This window comes from Martes martes (genome assembly GCF_963455335.1).
Source record: "Martes martes genome assembly, chromosome: 10".
Classification (NCBI taxonomy): Eukaryota; Metazoa; Chordata; class Mammalia; order Carnivora; family Mustelidae; genus Martes; species Martes martes.
The window spans coordinates 37980809-37993532 of record NC_137898.1 but is presented as its reverse complement, the minus strand read 5'-3'; the positions used below and the strand labels follow the sequence as shown (position 1 = coordinate 37993532).

The 12724-nt window shown below is 36.5% G+C and overlaps 1 protein-coding gene across 1 annotated transcript in view; it reads left to right on the top strand.

Moving 5' to 3' along the window:
• The window catches only part of LUZP2 (leucine zipper protein 2), a gene marked incomplete at both ends in the record, with an annotated part of 463107 nt that overhangs the window by 202628 nt on the left and 247755 nt on the right, over positions 1-12724 (top strand). Inside the window, 2 exons of the mRNA XM_080817604.1 lie at positions 7171-7288; positions 10704-10774. Coding sequence (XP_080673730.1) covers positions 7171-7288; positions 10704-10774 — 189 coding nt within the window. The remainder of the gene's footprint in view (positions 1-7170; positions 7289-10703; positions 10775-12724) is intronic.

The window sequence follows — 12724 nt, the reverse complement described above, 5'->3', positions numbered from 1 at the left end:
GAAAATTACCTTGCAAACATCCTGGTGGTCACAGGGACTGTTGAGTCTGATAAAAAGAAAAGGGAAAGAGAGCCTTTAGATAATACAAAGGTCTTTTAACAAAACAGTCCCTGACCTTTCTGCCAAGATTCAGAGGAGTTTCCTAGTTCTTCTGAATTTCCTGAGGGCAGACATTGCAAGTGTTTCCCGTGCTGCAACCCCCCATGGCCACCAACTTAATATCCTGGCCAAGCCAAGTAAAAGCCATTTTTATTCAATCTGCTTGCCTATGAAATACAACAATATACACTTTGGAACAGCTTTGACAACTGCAGGGAGAATAATTTAAATCTTTCTTCCTTTTGATATACTTTTGAGTTATTAATCTGACTATATATATTCCTAAATACATATTTCTTGGCACTTCACAGAGAAATAAATCTCCTATAGAAATTATTTAAAACTCCAGAGCATGGTGTTTAAGAGTTTTGATATTTGAATTTTACCAATTTCTTCAGGTTTTACCCAGTAGTTCAGTGAGTACCCTATATGCACTTTAGACTATGTTGTTTGCTGGTTTATAATGTATATATACTCAGCACTTCCCTTATATATTGTCATTACCTATATCATTCTCTCTGCTTAGGATCCCTTTCCCTCTATTGCATTTAATAATCCTATGTGTCATTCAAGGCCCAACACAAATATGTTTTTTCCACGAAATTTTCCATAATTGTTTAACCTGAAGTTGATCTCTCCTAATGCCTTACTCCTGTCACATTTTGTCATATGCTATCCTCATCATGATGTGGGTTCTTCTTTCCTGTATATTGCATGCTACTGGATTAGGGATAATGTATTGCTAGTTTTTTGTTTTTTTTTTCTCAAAGATTCCTACATGTAGGAGGAACCAAGAAAATATTTACAAGGTCCATAATTTATTATAGAGACCATATAATGTGATATTTTGTCATCAAAGGTATCCAGGGTTGAAAACCAGTCATTTACTGTGACCTTGGAGAAATTATTCTGAATCTGTGCTTTCTTGCTTGTGAAATGAATGTAATATCATTTACATTTCTGGGAAATTATGAGAACTAATCATCTATGTAAAACATCTGCCCATGTCTGATATATACTTGTATATAATAAATACTGGATAGTGTTTTTTTAAGCATAAATGACAGGGGGTGCCTGGGTGGGTCAGTCAGTTAAGCGTCTGCCTTTGGCTCAGGTCATGATCCCAGGGTTCTGGGATCAAGCCCCACATCAGGCTCCCTGCTCAGTGGGAAGCCGGCTTTTCCCTCTCCCTCTTCAACTCCCCCTGCTTCTGTTCTTGCTCTCGCTGTCTATCTCTCTCTCTCTCTGTGTCAAATAAATAAATAAAATCTTAAAAAAAAAAAGAATAAATGACAGGGAACTATGGTTATGGCTGCCATAATAAATGATTCTTTAAATGTAGGTAGAAACACTGCAAACCTGTGAACAGAAGTTTGCATTTCTGCAATTATTATTTTTGTTATATTTCTGTGGGAAAAGCAAACCTTAAGATCTTGTGACACTACCCCAGATCTTTGAATTTTATGAGGCTTCAATCTGAAGACATTGGACACACTCTGGAAGATTTTTTCATTTAAAACAAAAGCTTAAAAACAAAGTAAATTGGAAACATTAAAACATTACTCCAAGATAAGCATTATTTCTATCATTTTTGCATTTAGAATAAGGTGAGAAATAGAAAGGAGCAAAACGTGTAAGGAAGGATTTGAAGAATGGTGAGGACAAGTCTCAGGACACAGAAACCAGTTTATAGGAGCTCCCACTGGCCTGATCTAGGATCATCATTAAATTAAATAAATATTAGTAGAAAAAGGAAGAGATACATAGTTCTAAGCATTCATTATTCTATACAGACTAGTGTATAATTATTCATTAAAAAATACTATCTGATAATTAATTTCAAAATGAAGGAGTGGATAAAATATATGACTTCCAAATTCTGAAAAGAAAGGAACTATATAGCCCTAAGAGGTGACTTCATGGAGAAAGTGAGATGAGGTGATTTTTCTATCTAGATTGACAAGAGTAGGTGAAGGCACTCCGGGTTGATGTGAGAATCTTTAAATTCATTTTAATTTCAGTTTCAGTTAATTCATGCAAATGAAAATAGACAAAAATACCTTTAAAGATTTTCAAGAAATATTCTTTTGTTGATAATTAAATATGGCACACATAAGAGGAAAGATACGGAAACTGAGCAAAGAAAACGGAAAGAGAATAAAGGTCATTTCAAGCCAGAGGGAAGATGGCCTTGACCTTGACGTAACCAAAGAGCACCAATATTTTAAGTGATGAGTTGATGCAAATAGAACTGTTAGTTCAGAAAACCTGATTTGAGAGCAGCGCATTAAATGGATTGAGAAAAGAAATCAATTAATATGTAGTGCTATAAATAGATAATGAGGACTTGAGCTAGGACAGTAGTTGCAAGTAAAAGTGTTCACATATTCAGAGTTAGAGAAGAGATGGGATTGAATCAAACAGCTGATTGTCTTTTTTTTTTTTTAAAGGTTTTCTTTATTTTTTTTTTTTTATTTATTTGTCAGAGAGAGAGAGGAGCGAGAGTGAGCACAAGTAGACAGAGTGGCAGGCAGAGGCAGAGGGAGAAGCAGGCTCCCTGCCGAGCAAGGAGCCCGATGTGGGACTCGATCCCAGGACGCTGGGATCATGACCTGAGCCGAAGGCAGCTGCTTAACCAACTGAGCCACCCAGGCGTCCCTGATTGTCTTTAAGAACTAAAGAAAATAATTAGCTAAGTAATGGCCCCCGAACTCCCATCTTGAGGGAAATTGCACATGTTTATTGTCAACATTGACACCAATGGAAAAACTGAACAAAATGTCAAATCCCTTTGAAGGCACTGGAGAATCACTAGTGCACAAGGTGGCAAGTACTCAAAGGACTAATTTCTGAGAAATGAAGTACTAAGAAGTTAACAACAGAGGCTGTGCAGTAGATTATTTAGAAATATGAGCACGACCATTCTTGTACACATACTCATTTACAATATGATTTTGAACATTTTCCCATGAAGAAATGAAGTGTGTTTCTCTGCTTCTTGAATGTGTCCTGGACTGGACCTGCTTTGTGACAGATGCAGTATGGCAGATGGGATGTCATACTACTCCGAAGCCTAAATCTGAAAATACTCCTTTATTTTTGCTGATTTTCTTAGCACCCTAACCAAATGGAATATGAATAAGCACAGGCTAATTCTCTTGGTGATGAGGGATATATGAGACACTGTCTTCACTCACAACTGGTAGTGAGTCAACCACAGAAGCAGAGCCATTTATTTGACCAGGAAATGATCACAGAAGCAAAAGCAAGCCCAGCCTGAAGGAGCCATGCCCAGATGAGCTTAGGCCAAATTTCTGACATTAAGAATCATGAAATAAATGAATGACAATGAAATGGACAAATTTCTAAAAATAATTAGTATTACTAATATTGACATAGGGACAGTTAGGGATATCTGAACAGTTGCATATCGCTTAAAGCATTAAATCTGTAAATAAAGACCTTCTCACAAAGGAAACTGCAAACCAGATGGTTTACATGTCAATTCTACTCATTCAGGTGAGAAATATTGCCAATCTCACACAAATTCTTTCAGATAATAGGGAAAGAAGGCACACGTCCCAATTTTTTATGAGCTAAATATAATCTAGTTACAAAGCTTTATATGGATTTGAGGACAAAGGACATTATAACTAAATTTCTCCCATGACAATAAATGTAAAAGTCCTAAGGAAAATAGTAGCCAACTGAATCTAACAGAATTGTATATAACAAACAAAATGATTGATTTCAGTAATGAGAGCTTGATTTAATGTAGTCATTAATCATATGTGAAATGAATCCGTGTAATCCAGCACATCAATAGTGTAAAAGAAAAAATGTATGGGATCATCTCAGTGGATGCATTTTAAGACTAGTTTTTCCTGTGACACTACTACATTACAAATTACTCTGTAAGTCTGATTGATGGCTTACAATCAAATTTAGTTTTCAACTCATGTTGAAGCATCTCTAGGGTGTGTCTGCTTCAGAGTATGAATCAAATTCAGGTTTGCTGTATATGTTTTCTTTCTGAAGAAGCCTGAAGTTGCGGGAGTTATCTGGGGGAATTTCTTCATGGGGCCATTAGCAGGAAAATGAGAAACTAAGCCAAATTAGACAGACAACATTTACAGTCTTCAACATGTCCTGTCCATTAACATTCTGTTGAAGTGTCACATGACCAAACGAATGGTTTGGGGGGTTCTCTCCTGCCTACATGTGCAATGTGGCCAAGGGTGGGAGGAACAGAAGAGCTGTAAGCAAATAACATACACCACAATGATAAAAAAAGAAAAAAACAACCTAAAATATTGGACAGCATTCAGATCCCACTCATGATTAAAACTGAACAGATTTAGAAACCAGAAATAAAAGAAAGCATTTTTTATATCTGATTTAAAAAAACTGAAAAGTTAACCAAAAAAGCCTATCAGAAATACCATATTTGTGGTCTTGAAAGTTTTTCTCCCTGCAGTCTGGAATAAGAAAAAGGTGTCTCTATCTCTGCAATCTGGACTAAACAAAGGATGTGTTTATTACACATTTTACTGAACATTGTAGAACAGTCCTTGGTCCTTGATAGCAAAGTAAGATAAGGAATTTAAATAAAAGACTTAAGGATTGAAAAATAAAAAATACTTTTGCAGACAATATGATTATACTTGTAAGAAAATACAGAATACTCCATAAGAGATGGTATTATTGAAAGAAAATATTGCCATCCACTTGAAAAAGCCAAACAAATCAACTAGCAACTACTTGTTATAGTTACTTTGTTTAGTACTACTTTTCTTTAATAAGATATCTGGAATCAAGATCAACTTAGTCAATAGCTTTAAAAGAAGCCAGCAACATTCATGTAGGCAGTGGAGTGGAAAAATCCACTACATTAACAGCAATAAGTCTAACATGAAATGAGCAAAAGTTACTTTGAAGTAACTTTAAAGCATTGCTGAATCATATAAAAGTCCTAAAATAATATATGAAACCATCTGTCTTTGGGATTGAAAGCTACCCTTTTGTTACGTATTTCCTTAAATATAACTATAATATGAATGCAGTTTCAGTTAAATTCCCTATAGGAGTTTTTATGAAATGGACAAACTGATTCTAAAATTCACAGAGAATACACAGATAATTTATCAATAAAACTATGAATAAAAACAGTAAGGGGAAAATATAGGAAGTAACAAATTGTAGCACACAGATTTAATAATTATCCATGATTTAGTGTTGCAACCAATTCATCAATACATCCTAATAGAGGTTCCAAATCATACAGTAAAAAGAAATTTGGTACATAAGAAAACCTCATTTCAAAATCAGTGGAGAAAGGATTGTCACAACTGTGCTAATACAATTGGCTATGCTTATCTAAATTATATTGTCATCTTTTCATATATACATACATGAGAAATACATAAATACAATATATTCCAAAATTAATTTTGTAGTTTAGCAACAATTACTCAATATATCTTCACAACCACTTTTAAAGAACAGTATTGGCATATAGAAGATCTATTTGTGCAAGAGCAGTACAGACACCATAAAGGAAAAGACTTATCCCCATGTATATTTAAAAAGAAATTGAGGAGTTAGTAAATGTAAAAATCTATAACAGATTTGGAAAATATTTTCACCATAATGACAGTTAAAAACCTTACTGGACAGGAGCTTCTTTAAATCAATGGATGAAATAACTGTTATGGGTTGAGTTGTATCCCCCAAAATTCATATGTTGAAGTCCCCCCACTCCTCAGTACCTTAGATATAACATCATCTGGGGATGGGTGTCGATAGAAGCTACCATGTTAAAATAGGTCACTAGAGTGGGCTCTAAACTAATAAAAGTGGAGTCTTTATAAAAAGGGAAGATTAGTCACAGAGTCACACACACCAAGACCATCTAAAGACACGTAGAGAAAAGATGTGATCTGCAAGCCAAAAGAGCAAGGCCTGGGACAGAACTTTCCCTCACAGGCCTCAGAAGGAAACAACTCTACCAACAGCTGGAGTTTGAGTTTCTAGCCTCTAGAATTGTGAGACAAAAAAAATTTCTGTTGTTTGAGCCACCCATTCTGTACTACTTTGCAACAGCAGCCCCAGCAAGTTGTCACAAAAACTAACCCAAAATACGAAGGCATGCGCAGATGATCCCTAAGGGAAGAAATGCAAGTAGAACCATCATTTTCCTTGTCTACATTTTCCCTGTACACACACACGCTTGCCATAACATACATAAATATACACAAACACACACTACTTGCCCATCTATTCCTTGAATAGGATCTTAGGGTAGTAACTCGATCCTTCTGATCTCAATTATTTTATGTTTACAAAATGAGAATTACAATACTGGTCTTACAAAGACCATAGGAGAAAAGTAAGAAAAAAATATGTATAGATGATACGGAGTTAAATGTCTTTCCTTCATGAAACGTGTTCACAAGTCTGTTCAAATTTTACTCTAATTACTGTAATTATTGTATTTATTGACTTCATAGATATTTTGGTTTTTTTTCCATTACCTTTTTAGTAGCAATAGAGATTCTTAGACATATTTGGGAAGGACTGTCTTTTCTCTGGACTTTCTTCCCTACCTACCAGAGATGAAGCAAGACCCACGTTCTGTCCTGACTCTACCCACAGATATGTCTTCCCAGTGTCAGAACCTGTCTAAATATTTGAAATACATTGGTTCAAGTCATATCTCATGTTGTAAGATGTCAAAGACCTTAGGAAGAAGTGTGGTGATGTCATGGAAAATACCTGTTTTCGAGAGGTACCTAATGAACCATCTTCAACCTGTCAAAGATACTATTGTTCAGGAATTTCTCTGTGGTTTAGAGAACCCTCAATGCAAAATAAAACCTTTGTTGTAAGACTGTTTTGTTTTCAATTTTCTCCTTTTAGGTGGAAGAGGAAAAACAAAACATCCTAGTAATTAATTAAGGTTTCAATGATCTAGATTTTGCTTGAAATGCAAGCACCTGTGGTAGTGTTTAAAGAGGCTGAAGCCCAGTGGAACTTTCTGGGGGGCTCTCATGCGATTTTTTTCTGTGTTAGACAGGACTATGAAGAGCTAGAAAAGCAGCTGAAAGAAGTCTTTAAGGAGCGAACAAACATCCTCCATCAGCTGACAAAGACATCAAGAGAACTTGATGGAATTAAAGTCAATCTTCAGGTGAGATGAAAACTAATTTTCTGGGCAGCAAAGTTTGAGAAGTCACCCGGTTTGTCTCGGTGGATTAGCATTAAAGACTCCTGCCTTTTTTAACCAGTTTTGAATATGTTTCTGGGTTTGACCAAGGGAGTTATTTATTATCATATGAGCTTTGAAAAGAAATGTCATTTGAAATGCAGTCTGGGAATCTGTGGTTTGCAAATTCAGAAAGGAGAAAATTATGTGCTTGGCAAGGCCATCAGTCTCTCATAGCTTCTAAGATCAATTTGACCCCTGTGTTTTTTATATTATAAAATGATGAAAACTAATTATGACCAAGAGCTGAATGAAAATAGGAATGATCTCTAGAAGAGAATTTTTAATTCCACAAAGGATAATTCTCAAGAATCTCTAATAATCTTCATTGCTAAAATGGGAAAATGTCTTAGAAAGTCAAGAGTCACCTATGAAAATGTATTAATACTCCATGAAATCTCAACCCAAAACTAGGTCTATATCTGATAAGAAAATTTTTCTGAAATATCTGATATTTTGATATTTGACTGAACAGTGAATTTCTTGAGGGCATAATTTTAATCTTCATAATGTATCTATCTGTAAGATAGATACTACTGATTTTTTTTTTCTTATTATACATACGGGATTATGCTTAGAAAAGATAAGTTATTTTTGAATGTCACAAAAGAAACCAGAGTTTAAATACAGGAAATCTGGCCTCAGGGCCTATGTATTAGTTACTGCACAAAACCATGTTTCTGAACCATGTGGAGTCAATACTGTCCTTAGCTTTCTTTTCCTTGAAGATGATGATAATGATGATGATGGTGTCCATAGCCACAACAGCTTATTGAACGTGGTCAAGGCCTTGTGTTAGGTATTCTTTGTACAATCTTTATTTTTTACATAAAGACTGCTCTGGTTACTAGTATTTTCATCCTGTAGGTCAGAAAACAAGACCTAGAGAAAGGTTAAGCAACTATAGGAGACACAGAGAGAATTAGATGACAGCGTAGGTATAGGAACCCAGTGCCCAAGCTCTTGTTCTAGAAGTTATGTTGCAACTTGAGGACATAAAAATAAGAGCAGAAAAACCACCCATATTCCATTAGAATACAGAGACAGCAGGGTAAGGACAGTGCTGCGATGTAAGAATATATAGAATGTTAGGGAAGCCCTGACTTGGATGAAAAGAGGACTAGGTGAAATTTCTGTAGGAAGCTGACACCAGAGTTGCACCTTATCATTATGTAGAAATTCACCAATTATATGAGGCTGCAAAAAATGTTCAGTACACCTGCACCTTCTCCGACTCAGGAAACACCTGGCACTTCAAAACTCTATCATGCATATGGTGAGATGCCCGTGTGTGACCAGGACACAGTGTCTCACTGGTAGCCTAAGTTAAGACACCCAATCACATTCTGAAAAATTGCTTGATAAGAATGTATAATTTCATAGAATCATGCTTCTCAAAAGGGTAACAATTGTACCACTGAATGTACTTGCAATTTTTAAGATGCCTTTCTTTTCCCATTTCCTGTCAGCCAGTATACAAGGTGTTTTTCATTTTTTATCTTATTAAATCCTCTTAGCAACCTCTTCACAAAATTTTACTCATCAAGTGAGGAACAAGTCTCAAATAGGCCAAGGAAGTGCCTGGTCATATATCTGATAAATACTGATTCTAGGTTTTAAACTCACAGTGAATACTACATCGCCCACTCTACACTTTTCCTCTAGTGGGACTTCATGAAGATAGGAGCTTTGAAAGTCTTGTAGTCTTTTCTCTGTAACCATAGCCCCAGGATGGGATGGTAATGGATGGTAACACAGGTCAACCAATAAGTATTATGTTGATCAGTTAGTAGGTGTCTCAACCTTTAACATCCTTAAAGGAACCAAGAATATTTTCCAAATATACTCCACTTCCCTAGACATTTCTGGGTAAATGATAATTAAGAACACACTGGCTCTCCTACTGAGACATATCTTGCTGACTCCTGTCTGTACCTGCACTTTCCATTTCTGCATCTCATGTTCTTTTTCATTTGTTTGTTTTTTGATTTTAAATTTCTTGAAGACAGTCATCTGCTTGATCATAGTTTCCTTCAGAATGCTGAGAATATAACAGATGGTCAATAAATGAATAGGCATGTTTTAATGTATTTTTCATCAACTGTTTTTTCCACATCTGTTTTGTCCTCTGAGCTTTCCAGTAACTGTCTAAAGTAGACACTTCAAACATCTCATCCCTGATCTTCACCTAAGGAAGTCAAAGGGCAGATTTTGAGACCTGCTCCAGGCTGTAGATGTGGGGCTTGATCTCAGGACCCCAGGATCATGATCTGAGCTGAAGGCAGATGCTTAACTGACTGCGCCACCCAGGTGCCCAGAAAGAAGTTTCTCTCATACAATTCAGCCCATCACATGCCAAGCAAAATGCTGATTTTGCTGTATGAAAGTTGCCTGATTTTAGCATTAGACTATAAAATTTGTGAAGGCAGACACTGTGCCTCTGTACAGGACTTTGCATAATTCATGATAGGTATTTGTTAAATAGATATTAAGTAAACAAAATATTTGCCATTTCTAAGATTGTCAATTTTCTGCCTGCCACAGCTGCTTTTCCTGCAAACAATATCACTCCTCCTCAGTTTCAACATCTAATATCAAGAAAGATAGGTTACCCTGTTAAATAGTTTATTGAGTACAAATAAGAAAGTTCTTAGGGAAGACTTAATGGGACAGATTCTGTAATGAGAATAGCTCAGTGCGCTTTTCTGCTTGAAGTCACGGTCTGTGGATGTTGAATTTGCCAGAGTAAATAAACACTAATGACTGAGATGGTACTTTATTTTTCCCCCTTTATACTCTATCTTGTCAGAGCAGTTACAATTTTACATAGCCTGAGTTTTTCTGTGTATTCTGTTGCATTACTCATTAATAATAAATAGACAAGACCAAACAGGTACATGCTTTTGGGCTTTTTTGATCATGAATTATGTCATTACTTAGCAGATTCAGGGAGGTCTTTTATGTCCATGTGAATTTGTAGAAACAATGCCAGAGCTGGTTTAACATGCCTGCAGAGAACACAATGAAACTTCAGCTGGAGAGCAGAAGATGTGTTTTATACTCACTTGTAAAGAGACCTAGGTATTGGAGAGCGTTTTCCCCTCCCCCAAACCTCTAAGGGCAGAGGCTCAGTTTATTCCCTTTCACCACTGGGTAGCACCTGTGCTCGGTGTCATAAATTCCTGTGGGCATCCTTAGAGCCCTGACGAACACCGTGCCTCATTTGCACCTTCTTGTTTCAGGACAGAAGAGCAGTCACACCTGTGCCGTAGAGACAAAAGTAAAGTGAGCCCCAATTTATCACTTGAATAAGATTTTCTTTTCCCACTTTTCTTATCAGTCTTTGAAAAATGATGAGAGATCTTCCAAAACTGATGTTGAGAAGCTTCTGGAAATAGGTCAGAGACAAAGGTAAGACTGTGATTTCCTTTCATTTTCTCAGTTCTTTTTTGTTTTCACCCAGAGTGTCAAACTCCACTCAGAAATTTCACAAAAATCGGGTCATTCAAAATGCATTAATTCACTTATCTTCTTATTGACTCTTGAAGGGCTCAGAATCTTACTGAAATGCAGGTTTGTATACGGTAAATCTATGGTGGGGCTGGAAATTGTGCATTTCTAGCAAGTTCGCTAGTGATCATAACGCTAGGTTGCTTGTCTGCAGATCACAGAATGTTTACATATCTGTAGAATTTTCCCCATTATCCTAGTAAGATAGACCCCAGCGAGTCTGCCCGTCAACAGACAGATGCAATAACACTGATTTCACTGGGCCGTGTGTAATAGTATCAAAACTTAATCATGGTGGTAATGGTGGGGGTGGTGAAGAATGGGGTAATCTTATTAACAATATAAGTAGAATTAATCTAATCTTATTAGTGTTGGATTGTGTTTTTTTAAAGAATGTGTTTTGTGAGATAGATTTCTATGCAGTATGAGAAGCTATATGATTTGAAATTGCCTCTCAAAGGAAAAAGAGATACTTTAAGTAGAAACAAGCTATTTGTTATAACTTAGAAGCTCTGCCAGATGCTTTATATATATTTTCCCATTTCACCCTCACTGTTGTCTTATAAACAGTTATGATTATCACTGTTTAATAGTTAGGAAACTGTTGCTCAAAGGGCCTAAATGAGTTGAAGAGAGTTGTGTTAGGTGGAATTTACTTGACTGGTCTCACCCAGTAGCCACACCCTTTCACCTTAATTATCTGATCACAAAGCAGCCTAGATAATCTTCATAGCAGAAGATCAATTTCAGTGTTTTATCCAGAGTTTGAAAACTTGTTTAAAATGTGTAACTTGTATAATGTACACGAAGTCAGAATAGAAAACTCAGTAAATTCTAACAATAGATAATGTCTCAGAAGGATATGACATTAGATGTATTAATTTTTGTTGATTACTTAGAAAGAGATATATAAAAATCATGGTTCCCTGAAGGTGAAGCAGGCTGTGTATCTCATTTTGAAAAGAAGAGATACTAATAAAACGTCAAAGATAAAGACTATCATTTTGGAATATTAAAAAATATTGACTGATGGCAAGTTTAGAAGTATTATCTGAGTCTGAACAGCACACTGTGTTGTAGATCCCATCTGTCTGAACATCCTGCTCTTCCTAACCCTGCTTCCTCTGGGCTGTTTGCCACCTAACACTTAACTGCAGAAGTGGTCTCAAGAAGTCATGCTTCTTTTTTTTTTTTTTTTTTTTTTAAGATTTTATTCATTTATTTGACAGACAGAGGTCACAAGTAGGCAGAGAGGCAGGCACAGAGAGAGAGGGGGGAGGAAGCAGGCTCCCTGCTGAGCAGAGAGCCCGATGCGGGGCTCGATCGCAGGACCCTGAGATCATGACCTGAGCCGAAGGCAGAGGCTTAACCCGCAAGGCACACCCAGGTGCCCCAAGAAGTCATGCTTCTTTAATGTGACTCCAAACATCACTCACAGTTAATAGGTCAGAGGTGATCACCAAGACAAAACCAAATCAATTGGAATTTCCCTTTTGGAATTGTAATCAAGAAGTATCTAATCAGTCTCCCTATGTAGCTGGAACTAGACGTAAGTAAGTAAACTCAGAGGTTATGGGGTGGGCCATATACAACCATGCAGAGAGAGCAAAGAATGCCTTTCTGTTGAGACAGAGAAAGGAATGTGTGTGCATATTTTTGTGTGCACATGTGTGTGGGAGGGAGGGAGTGAGCACAAATGTTGTATTGACTCTTGAGTGGTACATTTTCAGAAATATTTTGACAGCCTAGATAATATTCATAGCAGAAGACTAGATCTAAAACATACCGTATGAGGAACAAGAGTGTGTACCCATGAAATGGAGACTTGGGGGGTTAGGTAAGAGGGTAACC